Here is a 26,706-nt window from a genome sequence, read left to right as displayed (position 1 = left end):
TGCTAATCCAGTGTCCTGGTCTTGTGGAGGCCCGTGGTGGGTGGAGGGGGACAGGGTGGAGGCAGAGGCTGGCCTGGCCTGGCTGGTGCCCGCTGAGGCTGGAGCCTGTTGCCTTATATGACAGTGGCTGGGATGGCTCCCATGGCTTCTGCAGCCTCCTCTGCACCTGGTTGTAGTTCCTGGGAGGGCTTGCCAGGTGGGATCAGGCCCCTTTTGTGGGTGGGAGAGCCCACAGCCAGCCTCGGCCAGCCCCTCTGCTTACCCCCTGCACAGTTTGGGTGGTGTTGGGTGAGGTTTTTCTTTTTTTCCTCCATGGAATAAGTTCTCAGTCTGTAAAATTAAAAAGTGGTCTCATCCCTCCTTGCTGTGTCCCAGTGGGAACTGAGAATGCAGGATTGAATTTAAAAGGCGGGATGGGCCGTTGGGATGAAAGGCAGTGGGCAGGTTGGGACAGCAAGGGGGGGCTTGCCACTCAGATGTGGGTTTCTTTTCATCCATTCACCCTCTTGGTGCTTTTTCTGGTGCTTTTCTTCGTTTCTGGATGACAGCCTCATCCTGACCCACCCAGGCCCGCCTCTTCCCTTCTGGAACCACCCCTAGCACTGCTTTGCCAGCCTGCCTGCTCCCCTCACCCCCAGGCCGGTCCTCCCCGCCCTCTGCAAGTAGATGAGCTCCCTTGCAGGCCTCGGGTTTTGGATTAATGAAGCCCAGATGCAAGACTTCTGACTCGCTGCAAGTTCACAGTGGAGCAGCTCAGAGGGGCCATTGACCTCCCACTGTGTTCCCGGCCCAGCTGCTTCTGGGGCTCCTGCAACAGTTGGAAAGCTGGCCCTGTCTGACAGGCAAAGGCCTGTTGGGGTGGGGGGAGAAAATGAAGCTTGGGGCTCTGGATGTGGGGCCAGGGGGTAGCCTGCACTCGTGGGAGTCTTGCAGGGCAGTAGAGCACAGATGAAGGGCTTCTGTTCACCATCCTATAGCTCTGGATGGGGGCTGCCTTTTCTCAGTGCTCTAGCTGGGGTAGGGTGGGCCAGTGGAAAGGGTTGAGTGAGTCCTCCATGGTGCTGTGCAGAAAGGGGTTGAGACTAAAGGGAGCCAGGGTCAGGGCAGCCCACGATGGTTCACATCAGGTCTCACCAGCCAGGTATGGAGGGAAATGGTTGATCCCTCCCAGGGTTGCCAGATATAATGCACATATCACATGGGACAAACGTATGCTAGAAATATTTTCAGCCAGGCGGGGTGGTACATGCCTGTGATCCCAGCTACTTGGGAGGCTGAGGCAGGAGAATCGCTTGCACCCAGGAGGCAGAGGTTGCAGTAAGCCAAGATCGTGCCACTGCACATTAGCCTGGGTGACAGAGTGAGACTCCTTCTCAAATAAAAAAAATTATTTTCACTTACCTGAAATTCACATTTAACTGGGCATATTTTAATTTGCTATATCTAGCAATTCTATCTCCCAGCTGATTTTTTTTTTGAGGGAGTCTCACTGTCACCCTGGCTGAAGTGCAGCGGCTCGATCTCAGCTCACTGCAACCTCTCTGCCTCCCGGGTCCAAGCGATTCTCCTGCCTCCACTTCCCAAGTAGCTGGGGTTACAGGTGCATACCACCACACCCAGCTTATTTTGTATTTTTAGTAGAGACAAGGTTTCACCGTGTTGGCCAAGCTGGTCTCGAACTCCTGACCTCAAGTGATCTGCCTGCCTCATCGTCCCAAAGTGCTGGTATTACAGGCTTATCCATGGAATAAGATGGCGTGAGCCACAAGCCTGGCCTGAATTTTTTTCTTAATTATTTTATTGAACTACGGTATACAAACAGACCAAAGACAGTTCAGTGTATGGCTCAGTGCATTTTCACAAGTCCAGTGCACACGAAGCCAGCAACCAGGTCAAGAAATGAAACATGATCAGAATCTGCCCTCCACCCTATCCCAGGGTCACCAGTATCCTGACTTCCAGCAGCTGAAGTTTGCCATTTGTATTTTTTTTAAGAGTTGGGGTTGCCATAATCCCAGCACTTTGGGAGGTCGAGGTGGCTGGATCATGAGGTCAGGAGTTCAAGACCACCCTGGCCAAGATGGTGAACCCCTGTCTCTACTAAAATTATAAAAATTAGGTCAGGCACAGTGGCTCATGCCTGTAATCCCAGCATTTTCAGAGGCTGATGTGGGCGGATCACCCGAGGTCAGGAGTTTGTGACCAACCTGACTAAGATGGTGAAACCTGTCTTTACTAAATTAAAAAAAAATATTAGTTGGGTACGGTGGTGCCTGCCTGTAACCTGAGCTACTTGGGAGGCTGACAGGAGAATCGCCTGTACCTGGGAGGCAGAGGTTGCAGAGAGTTGAGATCGCACCACTGCTCTTCAGCCTGGGCAACAAGAGTGAAACTCTGTCACACACAAAAAAAGAAAGAAAAGCAGTTCAGCACTCCTGCCTCTGTGGATCCACGGATATGTATTGGCAGAGGGGACAAAAAACTAAGAAAAGCCCTGCTCTGTGGGCCTCTGAAATTACCAGGGACTTTAGTTTTTGTATGGACTTACTTTTTAATTTTCTGATCATGTTTCATTCCTCCTAGAATACACATAATGCTATAAACCCACGGAGAAAGCCCTTTGCCAAGGTACCCCAGATGGAGGGTGGCTTCCCCAAATTCCCTCTTCAGGGGTGTTTTACCCCCCTCTGGCTTCCTGGCTTCCAGCACTCCCCCTCTCAGGCTATCACTCCTTCTCCTCCAGGCAGCTTCGAAGCCAGCTCAGCCTTGTGGTCATTGCTCGAATGCTGGGCCAGCAGGAGACGCTCCCTCTCTGGCAAGAGAAGACCCAGGTGAGTGTTTACTTCAGGCCTGGGCAGGAAGGCCTCGGCCTATGGGCTCTGGAGGCTTTCCCCAAAGGCCAGGAACCTCAGACCCCAGAGCTAAGCTGGCTCTGAACTCTCTACTCATATTCTTTCATCAAGAATTACCACTTTCATGCCGACCATGTGCTAGACACTGAGGATGGAGCAGTAAGCTAAGAGCCTGTCTTTTTTAAAAATTGTAGTAAAGGCTGGGTATGTTGGTTCATGCCTGTAATCCCAGCACTTTGGGAGGCTGAGGCAGGCAGGATTACCTGAGGTCAGGAGTTTGAGACCAACCTGGCCAACTAAAAATACAAAAATTAGCTCAGCATGGTGGTGGGTGCTTGTAATCTCAGCTACTCAGCAGTCTGAGGCAGGAAAATTGTTTGAACCCGGGAGGCGCAGGGTTGCAGTGAGCCAAGATCGTGCCATTGCACTCCAGCCTGGGTGACAAGAGCAAAACTCTGTCTCAAAATAATAATAAATTGTAGCAAAATAATATAAAAATTAGCTGGGTATGGTGGCACATGCCTGTAATCCCAGCTACTCAGCAGGCTGAGGCAGGAGAATCACTTGAACTGAGGAGACAGGTTGCAGTGCACGGTGATCACACCCCTGCACTCCAGCCTTGGCAACAGAGTGAGACTCCATCTCAAAAAAAAAAAAGATAGCATGGTGGCTCATTCTTATAATCCCAGCACTTTGGGAGGCCAAGGCAGGTGGATCACCTGAGGCCAGAAGTTCAAGACCAGCCTGGCCAACATGGTGAAATCCTGTCTCTACTAAAAATACAAAAAAAAATTAGGCATGGTGGTACATGCCGTAAAATTTTCCTAACGTAAAATTCATCATTTTAATTTTTTCATAATCTTAAGCATAGTTTCAGCCATTTCTAAGTGTACAATTCAGGGGCCTCAAGTGCATTCACACTGTTGTGCAGCTGAAACCGCCGTCTGTCTCCAGAACTCTTTCATCTTTTGGAATGGAAACTCCACGCTCATTAAACACAAGCCCCCCCTGCCATGCCCCAGCCTCTGTTTTTTTTTTTGTTTGTTTTGTTTTTTTGAGACAGAGTCTCGCTCTGTGAGTAGGCGCCAGGCTAGAGTGCAGTGGCATGATCTCGGCTCACTGCAACCTCCGCCACCTGGGTTCAAGCAATTCTCTTGCCTCAGCCTCCCCAGTAGCTAGGACTACAAGTAGGCACCACCACGCCCAGCTAATTTTGTATTTTAGTAGAGACGGGGTTTCATCATGTTGACCAGGATGGTCTCAATTTCTTTTTCTTTTTCTTTTTTTATTTTTTTTGAGACGGAGCTTCGCTCTTGTTACTCAGGCTGGAGTGCAATGGCGCGATCTCGGCTCACCGCAACCTCCGCCTCCTGGGTTCAGGCAATTCTGCCTCAGCCTCGTGAGTAGCTGGGATTACAGGCACACACCACCATGCCCAGCTAATTTTTTGTATTTTTAGTAGAGACGGGGTTTCACCATGTTGACCAGGATGATCTCGATCTCTTTACCTCGTGATCCACCCGCCTTGGCCTCCCAAAGTGCTGGGATTACAGGTGTGAGCCACTGTGCCCGGCCTGCTTTATTTTTTGTAGTAAAGTGTAAAAACAAATACTATTAAATTAAAACTACTCCCTCTGGTGTCCCTTCAGTCCCCAGGGTTAGGTGTTGTTGGGGCAGCAAGGGCATTAAGAGTTCTGCCTTCCTGTCCCATTCCTCTTCTCTCCAAAAAGCTCTGACTGCAGCCTCTTGGCAGCTCAGAGGATATCACTTCAGGGGGTGATGAAGGGGTCACCAGCAGCCTAAGGATGGATGGCAGGGAGGTTGAGCACACCCTCACCTCCTCAGGAATCTTTCTGGAATCCTGGGAGAAGAGCTGCTGGGTACAACTGACCCTTCTGGCTCAGCAACGCTAGGAGTGCTCTGGTTAGAGTCTGTGGATCTCTGTCCACGGAGGCAGCATAACCTCTTGCCCAGAGGGCTGAGAGAATGTTCCGGCAAATCCCTGTTTGAGGTAGACCATATGGCTGAGTCCCACATGCTGTGACTGCAAGGAGGGAGCTCAGAGAGGTGGGGTTGAGCAGTTTCATCCTGGCTTTTGCCCCGGATGCCCACTTTGCCTTGAATGCTTCCTCCAGGCCTTAGTAGAGCTGGAACTTCTTGTCATTTCCACTCCTGCAGAAATGTCACCTCTGCAAGGGGGCCTTCCTAACCACCTGACCCAGAGTGCCCCAGCACTGGCTGTCATCCTGTCCTAAAGTCATTCCTGGTGGCCACCCCCTGATCTTTTCCTATTTGTTTCCTCAGCGTCTGTGTTTTCTACCCCCTACTCCCAAGCAGAACATAAGCCCCTGAAGAACAGGGAACACATGGTTTCTGCCCCCTGCTGCTCCTTGGCACTGCCTGGCACACCCTGGGAAGGCAGTGCATGTTTGTGGAAGGGACAGGCACCCAGGTGGGTCATTGGACTGCATGGGAAGAAAGTGCCACAAGCTGAGACCTTGGGAGGGGCAGCGAGGAGGTGACCGGTACTAAGGTCACTTCACAGATGGTCTCTGAGGAAGGAAGAACAGAGGGATCCAGCAGTTAGAGGCAGGGGGAGCACAAGATGGGGCGCTTGGGAGGGCTCTGGGACAAAGGCTGATGGACAGGCCCAGTGCAGAGTGGAGGCCAGAGGGGACGCGACTCAGGTGGCCGGAGAGTGAGTCAGGGCTAGTTCAAGGCTTGGCATTTTGCTTCATTTTGTTTTTCTTGGCCAGCAGTTGTGCAGAGTGTGAGGAGAGGTTGGTGGGGCTGCCTTTCTGGTGGAGGTCAGAGTGGCAGAAGGGAAGTGTCATGGCAGAAGGGCTGGGTTGTTGGACCTGAGAGTTAGAGGCTACAGTGAGCTATCATCACACTACTGCACTGCAGCCTGAGCATAGAGCAAGACACCTTCTCTTAAAAAAGTGAGGGATGGGGGCACAGGGGCCAGTGGCTCATGCCTGTAATTTCAGTACTTTGAGAGGCTGAGGTGGGAAGATCACTTGAGCCCAGGAGTTCTTTACAAAAAGTAAATAATTAGCTCGAAATGGTAGCATGTGCCTCTAGTTCTGGCTACTCAGGGTGAGGATGCTGAGGTCTGAAGATGGCTTGAGCTCTGGAGGTCAAGGCTGCAGTGAGCCATGATGGCTCCACTACACTGCAGCCTGGGTAACAGAGCAAGACCCTGTTTTTTTTTCTTTAAGTACACGGGGTGGCCGCTGCCTCCCCTTGGGAGATCCTGGCCTGGCAGGTCTCCCAGGCTCCCCAGGGACCAGAGTTTTGCAGCCTGTCAGGGCCAAGCCAGGTCCAGCCCACCTGCCCACCTGCCATGTGCCCACCATGCACCTGTGTTTTTGTTAGACACTAGCTGAGCAGCCCAAGTGCCAGGCTCTGTGCCAGGCACTGGCACTGGGGAGACAGCACCAGATGACCTCAGAAGAGAGGGGTGAGCAAGTCACCCACGGCCACAGTGACTAACTCTGCCCAAGCACAGTGCAGTGGCTGCTAGAGAAGACCTGAGCCAGGTCTTAGAGGCTGAGTCAGTGCTTGTACTGCAAAAAAGAGAAAGGGAGTGAGAGATTGATGGCGACTGGAGGGATAGGAAGGACCTGCAGGGGCCTGCCCATGGCCTTCCTAGAGCTCCTTCCCCGTCTCCACTGCAAGCCCAAGACTGCTCGCAACCTCCTCCCAGGTCTCCAGGCTGCCAGGCACTCCCCTTTCCAGTCTGGCCTGTCAGACCTTCATGAAACACTCCTTCAAAGGGCCACGTCGTCCCCACAACCACCCACTCAGCCCACACGCCCCTTTCCCAATGTTTCCTCCACGGGGCTTGCCCATGCTGCCTGTTCTCCTCAGCCCTCCTGACAGGCCCCGCCTGCCCTCTGCACACAGCCCTGGCTGTGTCCGGTCCTCTTCTTCCTTTCCACCTGTCACCCCCAGCCCGCAATAGTGGCAGCTCCCATGTGCACAGCACAGCTGTGTCCCAGCTGCTGTCCTCAGTACTTACCCCTCCTAGCAGCCCTAGATCCTCAGACTTACTGTCATATTTTACAGATAGGGAAACTTTCCAGGGTCACTCAACAGGGAAGTGATACAGCTGGGATTATTTTATTTTTGAGGCAGGGTCTCACTTTCCCAGGCTGGAGTGCAGTGGTGCAGCCTCAACCCCCTTGGTTCAGGTGATCCTCCCACCTCAGCCTCCCAAGTAGCTGGGACTATGGGTGCATATCACCACACCTGGCAATTTTTTGTAGAGTGGGGTTTCGCCATGTTGACCAGGCTGGTCACGAACTCCTGGGCTCCAGTGATCCGCCTCAGCCTCCTAAAGTGCTGAGATTATAGGGATGAGCCACCGTACCTGGCCTAGAGCTAAGATTAAAGTCCTGCCCTTGACCACTGCAGGGCACTGCTGTAGTCTGTCCAGCTCTCTCCTCAGCTCTGGACATCCTGGACCACACCTGCCACTTCATGGTGAAGTGCCCTGCTTGGCCTTTGGGCTTTAGTCCCAGTTCACACACAGGAGGACAGGAGTCATTCCTCCCTTCCTTCATCAGTGTAGAGGTGCTGGATAAAGCCTGTCAATCGATTATTTGTAAAAGGGGGTGCAGGGGTTGACAATTGACTAGTGTAGGAGAGGACCTGGGGGTGGATCTCAGCAAAGCAATTTGCAGGGCACTGCTGGGCAGGAGTCCCTCATGCCCAAGTGTCTGAGCTCTGTATCTCCCCCAAGCTGTAGCTAAGGGCCCAGAGAGCAGGAGCAGAAGCAGATGCTGGAGAACTGAACTTGAAGGACAGGACTTACAGTGTTGAGGTCACACAGGCAAGTGCAGGCTTGGTTAGCCAGAGCCTCAAGGCCATGGTAAGTGTTTTGACTCCCCCCACCACCTGTCGCCAGGCTCTCACTCTGTCGCCAGGCTGGAGTGCAGTGTTGCAATCTCAACTCACTGCAACTTCCACCTCCCCGGTTCCAGTGATTCTTCCGCCTCAGCCTCCCAAGTAGCTGGGATTACAGGCGTGTACCACCATGTCTGGCTAATTTTTGTGTTTTTAGTAGAGCTGGGGTTTCACCATGTTGGCCAGGCTGATCTCCAGCTCCTGACCTCAGGTGATCCACCCACCCCGGCCTCCCAAAGTGCTGGGATTACAGGCCTGAGCCACCGCCCAAGCCTGAGGGTTTTGACTTTTGTGCAGAAGTGGGGAGCCCCTGGAAGGTTTTGAGCAGAGAAGAAACAAAATCTGGTTTATAAAACTTCTAAACATTACTCTGGCTGTTGTGTTGAGAATAGACTATTGGGAACAGAGAGGAAGGAGGTGATTGCAGTAATCCTGGCAAGAGATGGCAGTGGTTTGGCCTGGGGAATAGCAGTGTGGGCAGTGAGAAGTGGTCGGAGTGTAGGTGCATTTCCCAAGTACAGACAGTGGGATGTGCGATGCAAGAGAACAGAGACAAGGACTCTAGGTCTGTGTAGCTGGCAGGATGGAGACGCCCTTTGCCTACCCTAGGCAAGATGCAGGTGGAGCAGGTTTGGGGAGGAAATCAGGAATTTGTTTCTTATCCTGGGGCATCTCTTGCAACATAGTAAACCTCTGGTCAAACTATGTCTTCCAGTTTGAGGTTTGGAAAACATGGGCTTCAAGTGACGTAAGTCATGGGGGATAAAGGTTTGCATCGACTCAGAAAACATTAGCTGCAGTCTTTTTTTTTTTTTGAGATGGAGTTTCGCTCTCGTTATCCAGGCTGGAGTGCAATGGTGCGATCTCGGCTCACTGCAACCTCCGCCTCCTGGGTTCAGGCAATTCTCCTGCCTCAGCCTCCTGAGTAGCTGGGACTACAGGCACGCGCCACCATGCCCAGCTAATTTTCTGTATTTTCAGTAGAGACGGGGTTTCACCATGTTGACCAGGATGGTCTCGATCTCTTGACCTCGTGATCCACCTGCCTCGGCCTCCCAAAGTGCTGGGATTATAGGCGTGAGCCACCACGCCCAGCTATTAGGTGCAATCTTGGCTATTCATTTATTCATTCAATCATGCATTCAATCATTCATTCATTTGACAAATACTTATTAGACATGTACCATGTGCCAGGCATGGTGCTAGGTTCTGGAGACTTTGCAGTGAAAAAAAACTGCCCTCAGAGAGCTTACATTCTAGAAAGGGAGGGGGAATAGGTGATAAATAACAAGCAAGTAAATTGCAAAGAGGCCAGGTGCTGTGGCTCACTCCTGTAATCCCAGCACTTTGGGAGGCCAGGGTGGGTAGATCACTTGAGGTCAGGAGTTCGAGACCAGCCTGGCCAACATGGTGAAATCCTGTCTCTACTGAAAATACAAAAATTAGACAGATGTGGTGGTGGGCTCCTGTAATCTCAGCTGTTCAGGAGGCTGAGGCAGGAGAATTGCTTGAGCCCAGGAGGTGGAGGTTGCAGAGATCCAAGATCATGCCACTGCACTCCAGCCTGGTGACAGAGCAAGACTCTGGATAGATAAACAGAGACAGGGTAGGGGGAGGCAGGCAGATGGGAGCTTGGGCATGTGGGCCTCACTGAGAAGGTGGGCCTGGAGCAACGGCTGGAAGGAAGAAAGAGGAAGGTGCCATGTCTGGTCAGAAGACCTGGGCAGGGCACCAGCTCCAGAGAACAGCAGGCAGGTCATTGGGACCACTTGAGTCTTTGCAGACACTTAAGATCCTCTCCTAGGTGAGGAGGAAGCCAGGATTTGCACCCAGGAGCAACATACTGTGAGGCCAGTTGCTTCTCTGGAAATCAGCCTTCACCACCTCTTCGCCATCCCTGAGAAGGCTGGTGGAAGCCTGTCTTCCTGAATGATCACTGCTTCTCACCCTAGGTGTCTGCCCTAAGTGGCTGAGTGTTTGCAGAGCCAGCTGCCAGCAATGGAGTAGGGGTAGGGAGGGTTCTGGCCTGGCCCAGCCCCACTGATTCCCGTGAGGCCCAAATAAGCCCTTATCCTGGAGAGGGGTTGCGTGTGGGAGAGAGGCTGGCTGGAGCGTCCAGAGATGGAAACAAAAGGGGATAAACAATCGGAAGGCGCAATGGCTCAGGCAGATTGCAGGGGCAGCAGCTTGCTGCGCTGACTACAGTCAAGCTGTTTTCAAGAGTGAGAGGAAAAACACAAGAGCAAGCACCGAAAGAGTGCTGTCCTGTGTGCCCCTGCCCAGCCCCACCCAGGCCTCCGTAGAAGAGGGGGTCTGGGCCGGGCGAGGCCTGTCCCAGGTCCATGCTGGGGGCGTGGGCTGCAGAGCCTGGCCCTGTGCTTGCACAGCTGTGAGCCCTGAGCAGGCAGGGCTGTTTTGGAAACTATCCTGACTTGTGAAGCCTCAGCAAGGCGGCACAGCTATGGTTTGGGAGAAACCCCAGATGGTGCCTCTCTTCGCCCAGAACCTTCCTCTCCCCTCCAAAAGGGATCAGACACTAGGCTGAGAAGCCCTGGCTGCCTTCCAGAGTCAGGCCCCATAGCCCCCAGCCCAGCTGCTCTTGTGGGCTGTCTTAGCCCATAACCAGCTGAGGTGCTGAGCAGGTGTTGGTGGGTGAGTCACAGGAGGAAGCCAGGTGTGCCAGCCAGGCTAGGCTCAAGTGGGTGGCTGGGCTGCAGGGCTCAAGCTCCTAGCCCGTGGCTACCCTGCTCCTGTGCCATTAAAAGAGATGGCGCCTCTGTGAACTACCCTGACTCTGCCCCAACGGCTGCTGTGGCCTCAGAGGCCAAGGGCTGGGAGCCTGCCTGCCTCTGCTCCAGCTAAGAGTCAGCTTCAGGGCTGCTGGGCGGTCCTTGCTGGGGCTGCGCCCAGGCTGCCCAAATTGGGTGCATGGACTGAGCCAGAAGGAGTGGCTAACTGTAGACACCTGAACTTACACAGGTCACATTCCCTCCAGAGGGGTTCAGAGCCTATTTGTTCAGAGGGGTTGGGCAGTGTATTCAAAAACTAAATTGGGGGCGGGGCAGCTAATAGATTAGGTGACATAGTCAACCAAATGTACTGTGTAGGCCTCTGGCGAATCTCCCTTCAAACAGACCAACTGTTAGAGGACATTTTAGAGACAGAAAAAACTGAACACAGGTGTTGGATGATGATAAGGAAGTCTCGATGATTTTGTTAGGAAATAAATGGTATTAGGATTAGATTGGGGGAAATCTTTATCTTTTCTGTAGAAGTTCTTTATGAGTAAAATGATACAATGTTTGTATTTGCTTTAAAATTCTCTGGAAGGAGAAGGGCAGGAAGGGGAGTGGAAGGCAGGGGCTGAAGACACAGGCTAGGTGGAACGAAGACGGTCATGATCATTGCTCACAGTGAGGGATGGTTGGGGACTTAGTCTGTGGTCTCTCTTCTTCATGGTGTTGCAAGCCGCCACAGCGAAGGGTTAAACCAAAAGACAGGGATGCGGGGGATGGTGGGCCTACAGGGTGGGTGGGAGGGGGTGTGGGTCTGCGGGAGATGAGTGGCTGGGGGTGGGTGGGTGTGGATGTGGGTCTGTGGGTGGGTAAGAGGGCTGTTTATGTTTGGGTGTGGGGAGGATGAGTGGGTGTGTGAGTGGGTAGGTGTGGGGTCTGTGTGGGGGATGAGTGGGTATATAGGTCTCTGTGGGTGAGTGGGTGTGTGTGTGGGTGGTGGGGGGGGCTGGGTATATGTGGGTGTCCCTCCTCTCCTGGGAAGTATGTGGGGTCCACTTTACAGATGAGAACACTTAGGATCTGAGAGGTCACAGTTCGTAAGGGAGAGTGGGGCCCAGGTCTCGGAACCCAGTGCTCTGACCCACTGCCACAGCTGAGGTGTCCGGGCCAAGTCCTGGGAGCACCTCAGCTCTCAGCCTCCACCCTGTGTGAGTGACAGTCTCCCTTCTCCTCCCCAGCTGTCCTTGCTCAGCCGGCTCCTGGGCCTCATGAGGCCATCATCTCTCAGGCAGTACCTGGACTCTGTGCCCTTGCCACCCTGCCAGGAGCAACAGCCAAAGGCCAGTGCCGAGCTAGACCACAAGGTAAGCACCCGGCACCTGCCTGCACCACCACCACAGGTAGCAGGGAAAGGTAGGGCTGTCCACATTGCATGGCCTGTGGGTCCTTCTAGAACCCCAGAGCCATGCCAAGGAGAGGCCAACAGGCTGCCTCCCTGTGTTGGGCGGAGGTGCTCAGCATCTCTCCTATAGTTTGTGCTGTTATCCGTGCCACAGGGGCAGGGGACACCTTGTACGGGGGCCGATGTCCGCCTGTCCATGCTCATGTGCCTTCTGTCAATCTGGGGTTGTCCGTTAGTCTTACAGCACAGTTGAGGGAGGATGCAGGAGCTGAATGCTGGCAGGGGAATGGGAGTACATCAGGATAAGTGCAAGGTTGTCTAGACATGCAGGACACTCCTTCTGCAGTCAGAGCTGGCCCAGTCTCCCTGTTCATTTTCACTATGGTTGTCAATGAGGCTGAGTCCTTGGCCTGTCCCCAGTTCTCCCTAACTGACTTTCCAGACATTGCCCAGCTTTCCTGAAAGCCAAGCTTAGGTGGGAGTCAGGAGCAACAGGGCGCCCCAGGGCCTGCAGACTGTGGAGTTTGTAACAGTGAGGACTGTGAGTCCCTGGGTGAACATAAGAGCAGGGATGATGGTGGCTACGAGGGCTTCAGAATAGGCATCCCAGGCCCAGCTTCCTGAGGAGCAGGGCTTAAACCTTGGTGCACTCTCCTGCCCCTGGGGACTCTGGGATGAAGAATGGAGATAGGGATCATCTTAATTGGGGAAGGTGGTAATTCCAAAAACTCATTCGGAGGCTGGATGTTGATGATACAGAAGTCCAACCTTTGGGCATCACTCTGCAAATCAGATAATTAATTAATTAATTAACGCAAATGAACCATTAAGGAGATATGCTAATCCCCAGGTACACGCTCCTCTCCCAGAACATGTGGGGAAGGTTGTCTTTCAGTTGTGCCTAATATTAGTGCATTTATGAGGCTGCTGCCTCCCAGGAAAGCGTGAGCTGTCTGCATGCCCCTTCTCCTGTGCCAAGTATTTCCCCAGAAACTGAAGCTGCTTATAGGCTGGTTATGAGGCTTCTAGAAAGGAGGTGGGGGTCAGCCCTGGGGTGGTCTGTCTGAGCAGGACTCAGGAGGCCTGGGCACTGGGGAAGGAAGAAGAAGGCGAGTGGCAAGAGAGAGGAAAGAGGCTCATGTCTGGGTGAGTGGAGAGCGTGGCCTGCAGGTACTTAGGGGGCCAGTCCCAGGCCTTACCTAGCTGAGACGTGGTTCCTGCCAGGCTCACTGCAGTTCAGAGGCTGTCCAGGCGGCAGAAGACGTCCTTTCAGCAGCTGGGGAAGAGGGGCAGTGAGCAGGCTGAGGGTGCCCTTTCTTTTGAGGACTGTTCTCACACACCTAAAGAAGGTTTGAAAGCATCCCCCTGGTCGGCCACCATATTGGAAATGACCTGTTTGGCCTGAAAACATGGAAGCACTATGCAGCTAGGCAGAGCCCCAAAAGGGTAGGGTGCTCTGGTCCAGGGCAGTGGAGGGGCAGGTGAGGCCCAGGCAGCTCTCAGAAGGCCTTTGCTGCAGCACAAGAACACCTTAGATTCTGCTGCACTCCCCTTCACCTTTGTCTCCAAGTGAGGGAGCCCTGGGCAGAGGAGGGTGCATGGGCAGAGCAGTGTGAAACAGGCCCCTGGGCTGGGCGCTGTTCTAACTGGGAGGGGCCAGGTGGGGCAGGTGACTGGGCTCCACTCCCACCCCAGCCGACTGACTCCTCATTAGGCCTGAGCATGTTTCATCTTCAAAGAGGTTAGATGGGCCACTCACCAGCCAAAACCAGTGGCGGCGGCGGCATCCACCCTGTTTTATAAGGAGTGGTGGTCTGGGCCATGGCTGAGCCTTTCATTCCCAGAACTCAAAGTCTTTGCCTTTTTGTTTCCCTTCTGTGCAATGGGGAAACTGAGGCTAGAGTAAGGTTGAACTGAGGTGGCCCAGCCTGGAGAAAATGGCTACTTTCCCATCCTTGGGGCTGCTGAGCTGAGCCTCTGTCCTTTGATGCCTGCCCATCCCCCAGGCCCTCTCCTGTCTGGGAGATTTCCTGCCCTGTGTGGCTGGGTCACAGCCCTCCTCCAGCCCTGCAAATAAATACTTCTGCCTCACTCCTTCCCCACCTCCTCTCCCTGCCTCAGGCCTTGGCCCAGCCTCTCCCTCTGGGATGAGGCTGTGAGAGCTGCTCTTGGTGTCCAGGGCACAACTTTCTCTCCTCATTGATCCCATGGCAAATAAAGTTGCCCCTTTTCTTGCCCCCCGTCCAGCTAGACTGTGGGCACAGCCAGTGTTGTCTCTCAGCACTGCATCCCACATTTAGCAGTAGATGAACAAATGAATGAATCCAGTTTTAATTCCTGTGTCCTTCTCTAAACTCCCTTCTTCCACCCTGTTCTGGCATCTGCTCTCCTGCACCCATTCTAGAAACCTCCCACCTCCTGCACGCCATCTGACTAGCCTCTAATGGTGGCCCCTTTGTCTCTTAAGGTCTTTGTATCATTAAGGCCACAAGAGCTTATAGCCAGCCTGCCCTTCTCCTGCAGGAGATCCTGGACTAAAGAAGTGTTACCTGCCTGTGGCAGAACCAATCCCAGCGTATCATTTGTAATTATAAGCTAGTGAGGTCCTGCCTGGGAAAGCACCAAGCACTTCAGCAAAGGAAACTATGTGCTCCTACTGCAGCTGTGCGTGGGGGTCAGGAACTGGAGAGAGTCAGGGGCAACACAGGTTCCTGCACTGGCCGTGTGTCCTAGCTTTGACCACAGAGTTCTAGCTGAGCAGGCAGAGCTTATATGGAATATAAGAGCTTCTGTGGACTATCCCGCTTAGTGAGCTGATGAGAATATTTTCAGCATTTTGAAGAGCTTCTGGATAAAGAAAACAAAGCTGAGCCCCTTTTCGTTATCGATGGCCCTGTGTATGCCTGGTTTGAACTGGGCTTTATTCCTGGGGAAGAATAAACATCTGGGTTGGTGTGATGCTTGGGGGTCTGGTGCAGCCCATCAAGAGGCAGAGACCCTATTTGGCTGACAGAGGTGGGAGAGGGTGTTTTCCTGTAGGAGAGTTAAGACAGGAGAGTATAATACTTAGAGCTGCCTTCCAAGTGCTTGCCTTTGGCCCATGGATACCGATTTGCCCCAGTTGCCTTCCCAGGCAATCAAGGGAGACTATCCTTCTGGATGCAGGCAGAAAAATGTTGCATAATTTGACTCAGTGACTCAATTTGCCACTGTCTCTCCAAATTACCACCTGAGCCCACCAACCCAGAACCAGGGGCTTCCTGGAGCGATTGTTTCCCTGTAGCTGACTTGTATAAACCATATCTGGCCAGATGTTGTCTGGTGTGTTCTGTCCAGCTTCAGGAGTCAGGGTCATGAAGGTCATGGCCCATTCACTTCTGTTTTTTGAGACAGGGCCTGTCTCATTCTGTCGTTCAGGCTGGAGTGCAGTGGCGCCATCAAGGCTCACTGAAGCTTGCCTTCTCAGGCTCAATAGATCCTCCCACCTCAGCCTTCCAAGTAGCTGGGACAGGCATGCACTACCATACCAGGCTAATTTTTATTTATTTATTTATTTATTTATTTATTTATTTGAGACAGAGTCTTGCTCTGTCGCCAGGCTGGAGTGCAGTGGCATGATCTCAGCTCACTGCAAACTCCACCTCCCGGGTTCAAGCGATTCTCCTGCCTCAGCTTCCCAAGCAATTGGGACCACAGGAGCATGTCACCATGCCTGGCTAATTTTTGTTGTTAGTAGAGATAGGGTCTCACCATGTTGGCCAGGATGGGCTCGATCTCTTGACCTCGTGATCCACTCGCCTCAGCCTCCTAATATTTATTTATTTATTTTTTGAGATGGAGTCTCACTCTGTCACCCAGGCTGGAGTGCAGTGACCTGATCTCGGCTCACTGCAACCTCCATCTCCCAGGTTCAAACAATTCTCCTGCCTCAGCCTCCTGAGTAGTTGAGATTGCAGGCATGCACCACCATGCCTGGCTAATTTTTGCATTTTTAGTAGAGACGGGGTTTTGCCTGTTGGCCAAGCTGGTCTCGAACTCCTGACCTCAGGTGATTTGCCCACCTTGGCCTCCAAAAGTGCTAGGATTACAGGTGTGAGCCACCACGCCCGGCCAATTTTTTCTTTTTTTTTATAGAGATGGGTTTTTGCCATGTTGCCCAGACTGGTCTCAAACTCCTGAGCTCAAGCAATCCTCCCACCTCAGCCTCCCAAAGTGCTGGGATTACAGGTGTGAGTCCCCTCAGCAGACCCCCATTCACTTCCATTGAGATTATTGATATTTAGGCTGTGTCAAACCTGCCATTTAATACTGCACTCCTTACCACACTTCCCAACTGTTTCTTGCTTTTCTTTTTGTTCTACTGATGCTCTGTTTTTTGTTGTTTTTGAGACAGAGTCTTGAACTCCTGACCTCAGGTTATCTACCTGCCTCGGCCTCTCAAAGTGCTGGGATTACAGGCATGAGCCAACAAGCCCAACCTACTGATGTTCTATTGATGAGGTTTTTAATTCCATTTTTCCCCTTAGGGATTTGGGAGGTATAGAGTACCAGGATCTTTATGGTAGGGTAGAAGTTTTTCCCCGGTTGGTTAAATTTGGGGACTGTGAAGTTGTCAAGTGTTTCCCGTTGGATGGAAAGAAAACTCAGGACCGCAAAGGGGGAAAGTCTCAGGGCTGGGGCAGAGTCGAGGCACCAGGAGCCTGGTCCCTATTTCCCCAGCTGCCTCCTGGGCATGTCCTCCTCCCAGCCGGATGATGTCCTCAATAGACAACTAAGGGACAGTCTGCTGGTTCTGCACCTGTGATGGTCCCTGTGCGGGGCACCACCCAGACCAAGGCCCCCGACTGAGTGCAAGTGGCTCCAGTCAGCTTCCTTGAGGGGCATACCACTTAAGGTCCCCAGCTCATACTCCTGAGGCCTGGGGATGTGTGGCTTATTAGAGAATTACATTCATACAAAGTGGAGTTATTGGGAGTGGGTGTGTGCTCCAGGGGTTGGGTGATGCTCTGGGGTAAACTTATCCCAGCTGTGCCAACTCCACTGCACTCATGCTCATTCTGAGTAGCACTGCCCATGTTCTGCAGAGGGCGTGGCCTCTGCTGTGTGTTTGTGTGTGTGTGCTGTACACATCTCCTGTATATCCTTGTGGTGTGCCACGTGTGTTGATAGAGTTGGCAAACAAGTTTTACTGCTTCTTTCCTGCTGCTGTTACTGCAGTTGTCTGTCCCTGTGCTGGCTGACCCTGCCAAGAGCTGCCATAATGGGAGGTTGTGATGGAGAAAGGCCTGGCTCTCACTGTGAGACCAGGCAGGGAGGGGGCTGCAGCCCTCTGGCAGCTGTGTGCTGGCCTCTGCCCTCTCTCACTGGCATGCTCAACTGCAGCAATGGGACATGTGTTCCTTTGGGCACCAGCTACTTACCCTCTGTCCCCCTGAAAGGCAGGTGGAGCCTCTGCCCCCATTCCCCCCATGCTCTCTGCCTTCCCACTTGGAAGTGTCTCTGCCTTCCCTCCTGCCCCATTGAGCTGGGGACCTTGGTCAGGCCACGGTCAGGATGGTTGGGAGGGAACTAACTGGTTTTGAGGAACAGAAAATGGATATTCAGAACTTGTGAGTTCCTCTCCTGGCGGTTCTGTCTTACTTCCTCCAAAGTATAGAACATCAAACATCTTTAAAAATAAACCTCAAAGAGGTGGCCTCTGGGAAGCTGTCTCTCCAAGAGAGGGGGACCTCTACAGATCTGGGGACAGGCCAGTGCTCTGGGCATCCCAATGCCAGGCAGAGCCCAGGCTCAGGCCAGCTTTGTTTGGGTCCCCGAAATTCTGATTTCTTTGCAAGTGTATGAGCAGGCTTGAAGTGAGAGAGTTAAGCTGCTGAGGCAGGCTTGCATTCTTCAGCCAGCTTTTGCTCAGAGCCTTGGCAGTATCTGGGGCTGCTCCCTGCCCCACCCAGGCCCCGTTCTCCTGGAGACCCTTCTCAGCCTCTCTCCCTAGGCAAGTGACTCATCAGCTTCTGACCTAACACTCTACCTGGGTCTCCTCATCCTTTAACTATTCTTGGACAACCCTGTGGATTGTCTTCCTCTCCTTCTGCCTTCGGAAAATAGACCCTAGTGCCTGTCACATCGTATGAAACCCTGCCATCGAGAGCCTCCGCCAACTGGCCCGATGCATGGCTTCACTGCTGCACATCACACCGTGACATTTGAATTCAAGCAGTGATGGTCTCCCAGAAACACTCTGTTCTCACACCATGTCTTTGCTCTTGCTGTCCCTCCTCCCTGCAGAGCCCAGCCTGTCTCTCCTGTCCTTGGATTGCTTCGGGCATAGCTCAACCCGTGGCTTGTTTACACGTTGCTTCACAAACCTGAACAGCTACCTTTTACGGTCGATCCAGAGTCTCACCTCAACCACAGCCTGCATGGCTCCCCCTGAAATGCCTCACCCTGTCCAGGTGCAGTGGCTCATGCCTGTAATTTCAACGCTTTTGGAAGTCGAGGCAGGAGGATCATCTGAAGTTAGCAGTTCACAGACTACCCTGCACAACATAGGGAGACCCTATCTCTGCAAATTCTTTTTTTAATTAGCCAGGTATGGTGTTAGCAGAACACGTGGCACATGCCTGTGGGCCTAGCTAATCAGGAGGATGGTGGGAGCCTAGGACTGCAAGGCTGCAGTGTTTAAGGCTCCCAGCTGTGTTCTGAGGTGGGCCGGGTACAGTGGGGAAGGTCCATCACATGGTCTCCTCATTCTGCAGAAACAGCTGCCAGGCTCACCATGGCCTTCCCAAGTGCTTTCTGCACACCACCTTTTCTGTCCGTCTTCCCTGTCTTTGCCAGGCCTTTTTAGTGATGGAAACACAAACATAAATCCTTGAAAGCCCTGGGATAGCTCATCAGGCTTAGAGGGACCAAGGGCTAGACAGTATCATGAAACCTCAATGTCCCACCCTCCTCCTCGGGACTCTGGCCCTTGGCGCATTCCCAGACAGGCTGTCCCTTCCTTCCCTCAGCAGCCCTAGGCAAGTGACTCATCAGCTTAACCTCACATCCTTTAACCCTTCCTGGACAAGAAAAAGCTTCTGCCCTCCTATGATAACCAGAGAGGCATCTCATTGGCTTGGCTTGGGTCAGGTGCCCATCTGTAAGCCCGTCACATTGCCAAGCTAGCGTAAAGTGAATAGCCAGCCTGCGACATGTGTCCACCCCTTGAGTCAGGGTAGAGTCACCACCATGGAACAGTTTGGCCTAAGTGTAGGGGACAGGAGGCTGGGACGCTCTTACAAAGTAAGGGAAAGGAAAGGACAGGACCCCTGGACGTCCACAGCATCCCTGTGGTTCAGTCATGGGCAGTGGCCTTGTGCTCTGGGAAGGATGAGGAGGGCAGTCCAAGGCTCTGGCCAGCTGTGCCAACGCCCTGGAGACAATTCAGTAAGTGAAAAAGCGAAAGACAAGAGGGGGAAGCCATGGGGAAACCACTGAGGAAACAACACCCTTGCTGGTGTCAGTGACCCCCTCCTGCACCCCACACGCTCACACGCACACTGACACATACACCAACACACATGTGTACAGGCGTGAACTCTTATACATATGCACCGAGAATCTTGGCCCTCTCTGGGCAGTCGGCAGAGCTAGGTTTTCTGGTCCAGATCTCCCTGGGGTCAAGGTCTCTGGTCCTAGCTGGAGGAGCAAGAAGATCCAGCCAATCCCTGCCTCTCATCTCCCCAACCCCCACCAGCAGGAAGCCAGAGAGGAAGGTGGGCTGGGTGGGAGCCCTCTGCCCTCCAGCAAGGCCTCGCCTCCAATGCCTTGGCTCCTGCCACCAGCAGACAAGAGTAGGGAGATGCTCTGAGGTAACCTCCCCATGCAGACCCGTAGCCTTCCATCCCTTTCCCTCCAGCCCTGTGCACCACGGCCTCCATATTCCCTCCCTGTAAGCAGAAGCCAGGGTTGCTCAGGGCCCAGGCCCCACCTTGGGGTAGAACTTAGGAGAGCCCCACTGTGAAGGGTCTCAGATCTCTGAACTCACTTCGGGGAAGCCAGAGGTGCAGGCAAGGGCTCCAGTTCTGAGGACGTAGAGGGTGTGGGCATGTGCTGGGCCCCAAGGCCTCTGCAGCCTGGAAAGAGACACCCACCTCTGCCCAGCAGGGCTCAAAAGCAAACTTCCATTCAATGGCCATTCTCTGCAGTGGAGCTGGAAGTCCTACCTGTCCAGCTGCTGCCAGCCCGTCTCCCATCACTCTAAATGGGTGTCATCCCTGCTCCATGTTTAGGATCCCACCCACCCCCACCCCATGCCCTAGCAGGCACTTTCATTGACAGAATTAGGTGGCAGACCCTGTGAGGAGTCTGGCAGGCCCCATCAGTGACACCTGCTCTCTGGCCTCTTAGCCGTGTCTTCCGGGACCCTGGGTTGGGAAGAGGTCTTAGGTCACCCACCTCATTTCCTAGTGGTCAGTCATATGTCCTAATTTCTTCCTCACTGTGACCTGTCCTGGTCAGAGTCGCTTCTCAAGTCAGGTTGGCTTTGGGAACAGAACTTTCACAACCGCCCTCTGCTTCCTTCTTTAGTGCCTGCCAAAGTCAAGGTCAGGGGGTGCGACCTTGGAGCAGAAGTTGCCTGGGCAAGGGGAAGAGAGGTTATGTGATCTGTTCATGGGGCAGAGAAGACATGCCAGCCTCATCCTGGTGGCCAGTGCCACACTCCAGGATAGGCTCAGATGGCATGTACCTAGAAAAATGCATCCCCTCTTGCCTGGTGTCCTAATGGACATACCAGTCACCTGCCCTCTAGCTCCCTCCCCAGACTGAAGCTCTTGGCCTGGGGCCTGAGTAGCCCTACCTCGAATTACTCATGACTAATTGTTGTGCTCAACCTGTGTGGATACCTAGACCATGCCCCGGGGGCCCAGGCTGCAAAGGGCCTTCCTCCTCCACCCTGGCGGAGCAGCCTCAGCCTTGCCCTATCCTGTGGACCCCTGCTTTCTCCCAAGGGGGATGTCCACAGTGTGAGTCCTCTTTAGAGACCCCACCACCACCCACGCACACTTGGGGAGCTTGTCCTGCTGAAGGCTCAGAGCCCAGACATCTGCTCTTGGGCCAGACCTGCCCTTCCTCAACACAGGGTCATGCACATCAGGGGACCTCCCCACACTGCAGCTTCCGTGTCTGCTGAAGGCAGGGTCCCAGGCCCTCTCTGCCTGCCCTACTGCACCAGGATGCTGTGAAGTGGTACTACATAGGTTTAAATTGAACCAAAAAAGGGAAAAAAGGATTGTGGCCAGCCACAGCCTTGGGTCTGAAAGGGCCCGGGTAGACCAGTGCAGCTTCAGCCTCTCCCAGACTCCACTGGCTCTAGAGTCCATCTTCAGTCCTAAGAGGACTCGTGTGGCAATGATGACACCTAAGACAGCATGCTTCTCCTGGGCTAGGCTGGACCTCTAGGCTCGTGAGATTGCCTAGGGCTGTATACATGCTCCTAGGCGGCCACCACCCAGGGCCCATGAGCATCAAAAGGGGAAAACATGGGGACCGCCCTGATTTCTGGTACCCCAGGCCAGAATCCCAGCACGAGCAGACATCAGAGACAGCTTCCTGAGTGAGAGGCAGGGATGCCTAGGGTTGATTCCCCTGGGCCACAGCAGCCTGGCTGGGAGAGCCATGCCCTTTGGGTCCATCTTTGTCCTTCCCAGCAGATGTTCCTGGGTCAGCCTCGGTTCTCCCCACAACACACACACAACAGCTGCCCCAGAGCCTGGCTGGACCTGCTCCCGCAGGGTCCTCCTGCCAGAGACAAGGTCTGTCTGCCACACCCGGTCTGGCAGCCTTCAGGAGAGGGCTTGGTTTGAAGACTTGCCCAGGGTAAGACTGGATTCTTTGTTATGACCTGAGGGGGAAGAAAGGTTATATGTTCTGGCCAGCATGAGTGGCTTCCTGGGAGAGCCTCTCCCTCCTCCTTTCCTGCCCTCCTTCAGCGTAAATAGCCCAGGCCACAGCCTACTCCCTTGGCATTGGCTAGAGGGGAATTTTCTAAAGGATGAAGTTCCTGGGAAATGTCCACCCTTTTCCCTTTTGTCTATGACAAAAGCGCTGCTAATGGATACTGCTTAACTTGGGAGTCTTAGCTGGAGGTGCCTGGGTCAGAACTAGTTGGACTAGAACATGGAGACGCTGACCTCCCTTCTTCTGGTGACAGTCCCTGACTGCTCTCTGTCATCACTCAGCCTTGTCATTCCTTCCCCAGCGGGAGGGCATGACCTGCTTTTAAGACTCTAGAGCCAGGAGTGAGGCATTCCTGCATGGAACTTCTGAGAAGAGCCAGCCCACCAGACTCTGGGGAAAGACCCAGAAAATGGGAGCTGTGGGCCTTGCTGGCAGCGGCGGCAGGAACAGGCCCAGCTTTCTCGTCAGATCTGGGCATGCCTGCAGACTCGGCCTGTCCCTACGATGTTGACTGAGGTTTCTGGGGTCCCATTTCCCATCAGGGCTTCCCCGCCTGACTAATGTGCCATGAGGGAGGAGCTAGGCTGCCCTAGCTGGCCAGGGTCCCATCTTCAGACAAGGTCCTGAGGCCTGAAGGAGTGTAGCCTCCTAGCGCCCACCAAGGGCTAACCCTGAGGCAAACTGACATCCCCACCACACCAAACAGTTCTAAGAGACCTGGAAGGGCCTCCCTGGAAGGGCCACCTTATGTTCCCAGAGGGAGAGGAAGCAGGTAAGGCAGGAAGTGCGGCCTTGGCCCAACCTCCCTCTCCTGCCTCCTGGAAGGGAAGACAAAGCGCCATGCCTCGGAGGTGGCAGTCAGGACAGAAGCAGGCTTGCTAAGTTCAGGAATTGGTCACACTGCAAAGGAAGCAGGAAGTGCAGCTCTCACAGGGGCCCTTGTCTTGCTGGGAAGGGCCCCCTCACTTGCCCACCCCTGCACCCCTCCTGGGCCTGCCCCTGCTCTCCCAGCTGCTGGCAGTTTAGATGGGGAGACTCAGGGTCTCCCTGCTCCCAGCCACAGAGTCCCCAGTTTCTACTGAAGTTTTTTGTTCCTCTGACCTTCAGAGAGAGAGGAGTCTGGTGGCAGGGTGGGAAATCCTTACCCATTGTTTGGACAGGACTGGACTCCCTCTTACCCTTTGCACCCCTGAAACCATGAGTCCTGGGGAAATTCGGGGAGGAGATGGAAGTGTGGGTGTTTCCCATGCTAATAATGAAGGCTTCTTTTCAGAATCCCTACTGGGAACCCAGCTTCAGCCAAGCCCCCCTGGATGCTCCAAGGGAGGGGCTCTGCACAGCCCCCAATCTCCTTAAATTGGGTCAGTGTCTTCCTTAAAGGGCTTCCCCTCACTTAGACCCTACTACAGGGAACACCCTCAAATGCAAGGAAAACTGTACCCAGTGGCAGGTTTAGTTTTTTCCTTTTGGAAAAAACAGCTTACACAATGTGGTTTAACAGGGCTTTTCTCTAGGACTGCCATTTCCTACTCACTAACCACCCAAACACTAGGAATAGTTTTCCTGGGATTCCCTCCCCCCACTCCCTGCCCCCTGCAGATTCAATTATGGGAATCAGCATAAGAAACAAGTTGTGAAACCAGTAACTCTCCACTGCCTGGTGGAGGTCCTGACAGATTTCCTTCCTGGTATTCCTCCAGGGCATTCCTGAGATCTCAGACCCTCAGCACCCTTCCTTCTAGGAGGGGAAGTTCTGCAGCTTCTGCCATACAAGCAGACGCCCCCTTGAGCCCATGGGTGGGGCAGGCCACTGAGCTGTGCCTCCAGGGACTGGGAATGAAAGGTCTGAGAGGGACAGGCTCCCTCCCAGGCCCGCACATTCTCCCTCGCAAAGAGCCCAGGGTGCCTTTGATGGCCCTGATAACCCTTGGTTGTTTTCTTCAGCGTCCCTGCCTCCTCAGCATTAGCTTGCCCTCTCAAAGAGGAGCCTCGGCTTCTTTTTTTTTTTTTTTGAGACCAGCTCTTGCTCTGTTTCCCAGACTGGAGTGCAGTGGCAGTTACAGCTCACTGCAGCCTCAACCTCCCAGGCTCAAGTGATCCTCCTGCCTCAGCCTCCCAGGTAACTGGGACTACAGGTTACCACCATGCTGGGTAACTTTTTGGTTTTGTTTTTTTGTAGAGATGGGGTCTCTCTATGTTGCCCAGGCTAGTCTCAAACTCCTGAGCCACAGCCTCCCAGAGTGCTGGGATTACAGGTGTGAGCCACCTTGCCCAGCCTGGGTCTCAATTACTTTTCATGGCCAAGTCCTGCTCCCTTGCCCCACACCCACCCCAAACCCAGTTAGGTTCAGTGAATTACAATTAGCAGTACCTTGTTAAAAAAAATTGTTTTAAACCAACTTTCATTGTATTCCCACTGTATGAGTACGCACATGGTAGAGAAATAAAGGCCGAGCACGGTGGCTTACATCTGTAATCCCAGCACTTTGGGAGGCTGAGGCAGGCGGATCACCTGGGGTTGGGAGTTCGAGACCAGCCTGACCAACATAGAGAAACCCCGTCTCTACTAATAATACAAAATAATTTGCCAGGTGTGGTGATAGGGGTCTGTAATCTCAGCTACTCGGGAGGCTGAGGCAGAAGAATCGCTTGAAACCAGAAGGCAGAGGTTGCAGTGAGCCAAGATCACACCATTGCACCATTGCACTCCAGCCTGGGCAACAAGAGTGAAACTTCATCTCAAAAAAAAGGAAGAATCTTAAAAAGGGAAAAAGGAAAAGATAAGGATATCCTGAAATCCTTTCTCCCAGACAGAACCCATTTTCATACTACCTAGTACATTCCAGCACTCCATTGTGGCCACATTCTATCACCTGCCTCCCCAAGACCCTCCCAGCCTTTCCCCACAACTCTGCCCCCAGGTCACCCCCACCGCCTTACACCTGCCTCGGCCTCTGTTTCTAGACGCACCCTTAGGGTCTGTTACTAGCCTCCTTCTGCCTGTACAGGGCCATCTTTGCCTCAACTCCTACTGTTCCTTTGAGGCCCACTTTAGCTTAGTCACTTCCTCCCTGAAGCCTCTAAGTTGTACTCTCCCATCCCCCAAAAACCCTGGAAGGGCCTTTTCTCCTTTTGGTCTATGCACAAGCAGAGATATGGTATTTCCTGACCAAATGGCTGCCCTCCTGAAGTATCTTTCTCCCTCTGATGTCTGAATTTGTCTTATGTCACCATTTATCAGTCTAGGCACAGTGTCTGGCACACAGGCCAGAACCTGCTTTATGCCAAGCGGGCAGTGAGCTGTTGCCGACTGCAGAGGGCTGGGCGGAGTCCTGAAGGCAAGGCCAGGTTGGAGGGAAGGGGCACTGAGGGAGCCAGCAGTGCATTGCCAGCAAGCCAGACTCAGGCAGCTGCAGGGACCCGGCAGGCAGGGGGAGCTGGGCTTCAGTGAGGTTGGGTCTTCCCCTCCCCCGGGCAGCTCCCCTGGATGCATGCCTCGGTTTCCCCCACCATGTCTTCTCTGCCTGCCATGTGCAGGGCCACCTGGTCAGCCTGTGGAGTCAGGCCAGCTGTGGGCCTTAGCTGTCGTGTTGAAGAACTGGCTGGGATCCCAGGCAGGGTGGGCGCTGCTGATGGGAGCCCCAGGTGGCCTCCAACCTCAGGATTTTGCATGGTGTTATTTGGGTTAAAGAATCAGTTGATGGTACTAAATCTGAGGCCCTCAGAAGTGGTCTGGCTTCTGTCCTGAGGAGACTCCTGGGCCTGTGCAAAGAAGCTTCGGCCATTGCTGGGGCACCACCTGGCACCCTGGGAGGGCAGAGGGTGATAAGGGCAGGGGAAGCTAGGGCACAGGGGCTGTGGTCTGGCTCTCAGCTCCAGCCCATTCTCACCTGCCGACATCTCTAGAGCCTGCCTCTCCCATTCCTGCTCGTCCTTGAGGCTGGTCATCTGCCACCGATCCTAGACACAAAGAAAGAGCTGAGAGGACGAGGCAGCAGGGGCCTCTGTGGAAGGGCGCACCTATGGGCAGTAGTTGGGAGTCCAGGGCAGGTTGTGTCCCTTCAGGAGCCTCACTCCTTCGGACACTCCCCATGGCTTGGTTTCTCCAAACAGCAAGCACGTGTCCTATAATCGATTGGGTACCAAGAGAGTCCAGGGATGCCTCAACATCAAATTGTTCTCAGGCCAGATGGAGCAGGCCTGCATCCCATTTTCACTGCTAAGAGTGCGCAGTTGGCAGGAATGAGGGTGGAGGCGAGGTGTGCAGACACTCAGCCAAAACCATCTCCCACCAGCTCCCGTCTCTTTACCTGCCTCCTTGAGTCAGCAAGGCAACTGTCCAGGCAGGCTGCATCCGTGTTGGTGCAGGTGGCATTCTGCCAAGGGGTAAGCCGAGTCCAGGAGCTGTGGGGCCATGGGCCACATCCCTCCAGAGGGGACTTCCTCCCTTTGCTGTTTGCACAGAGGCACCCTGACCACAGTGCCTATGGTAAGGTCAGCCCAGGAAACAGAGACTGCAGAGGTCAGAGTGGATGAAATTTTCTCCCCCGAAGGTGCCCTCTGCTGCCCCAGCACAAGGCTGGGGGACAGTGTGCATTTCTGGATGGCTGACTCCTCCTGATTCTGGAGGAAGGAAGGACAGCCCTTCATCAGAGGCCGGGCTAGGAGTGCCTGCCGGGGAGTCACAGCTCCAAGTGCCTGCGGACCTAGAGCCTGGCTCACCCAGGCCCCCTTGAAGATGCCTCCCTGGAAACTGTCACTGAAAGCCTAGGGGTGGGCTGAGCCCCTGCCCTGGCCCAATGCGCCTGACAGCAGCGTGCAGGTGGAGGGCCTGCCATACAGCCCTGGGCGGAGTTAGAGAAGC

General features: G+C 53.8%; 2 protein-coding genes across 2 annotated transcripts in view; one reads left to right on the top strand and one right to left on the bottom strand.

Moving 5' to 3' along the window:
• The window catches only part of FAM178B (family with sequence similarity 178 member B), a 110,936-nt gene that overhangs the window by 81,431 nt on the left and 2,799 nt on the right, over window positions 1-26,706 (top strand). Inside the window, exons 13-14 of the mRNA XM_054244524.2 lie at window positions 2,744-2,831; window positions 11,737-11,862. Of these exons, the coding sequence (XP_054100499.1) occupies window positions 2,744-2,831; window positions 11,737-11,862 (214 nt within the window). The remainder of the gene's footprint in view (window positions 1-2,743; window positions 2,832-11,736; window positions 11,863-26,706) is intronic.
• On the bottom strand, window positions 20,338-26,680 carry LOC108588159 (uncharacterized). The gene is made up of 4 exons (XM_078350052.1): window positions 26,565-26,680; window positions 26,153-26,294; window positions 25,733-25,802; window positions 20,338-20,520 (listed from the first exon to the last, which is right to left on the bottom strand). The coding sequence occupies exons 1-4, from the start codon at window positions 26,678-26,680 to the stop codon at window positions 20,468-20,470; spliced, it is 381 nt and encodes a 126-aa protein (XP_078206178.1). The 3' UTR covers window positions 20,338-20,467.

This window comes from Callithrix jacchus, chromosome 14 (assembly GCF_049354715.1).
Source record: "Callithrix jacchus isolate 240 chromosome 14, calJac240_pri, whole genome shotgun sequence".
Lineage (NCBI taxonomy): Eukaryota > Metazoa > Chordata > Mammalia > Primates > Cebidae > Callithrix > Callithrix jacchus.
This window is presented reverse-complemented; position numbering and strand designations above follow the sequence as displayed.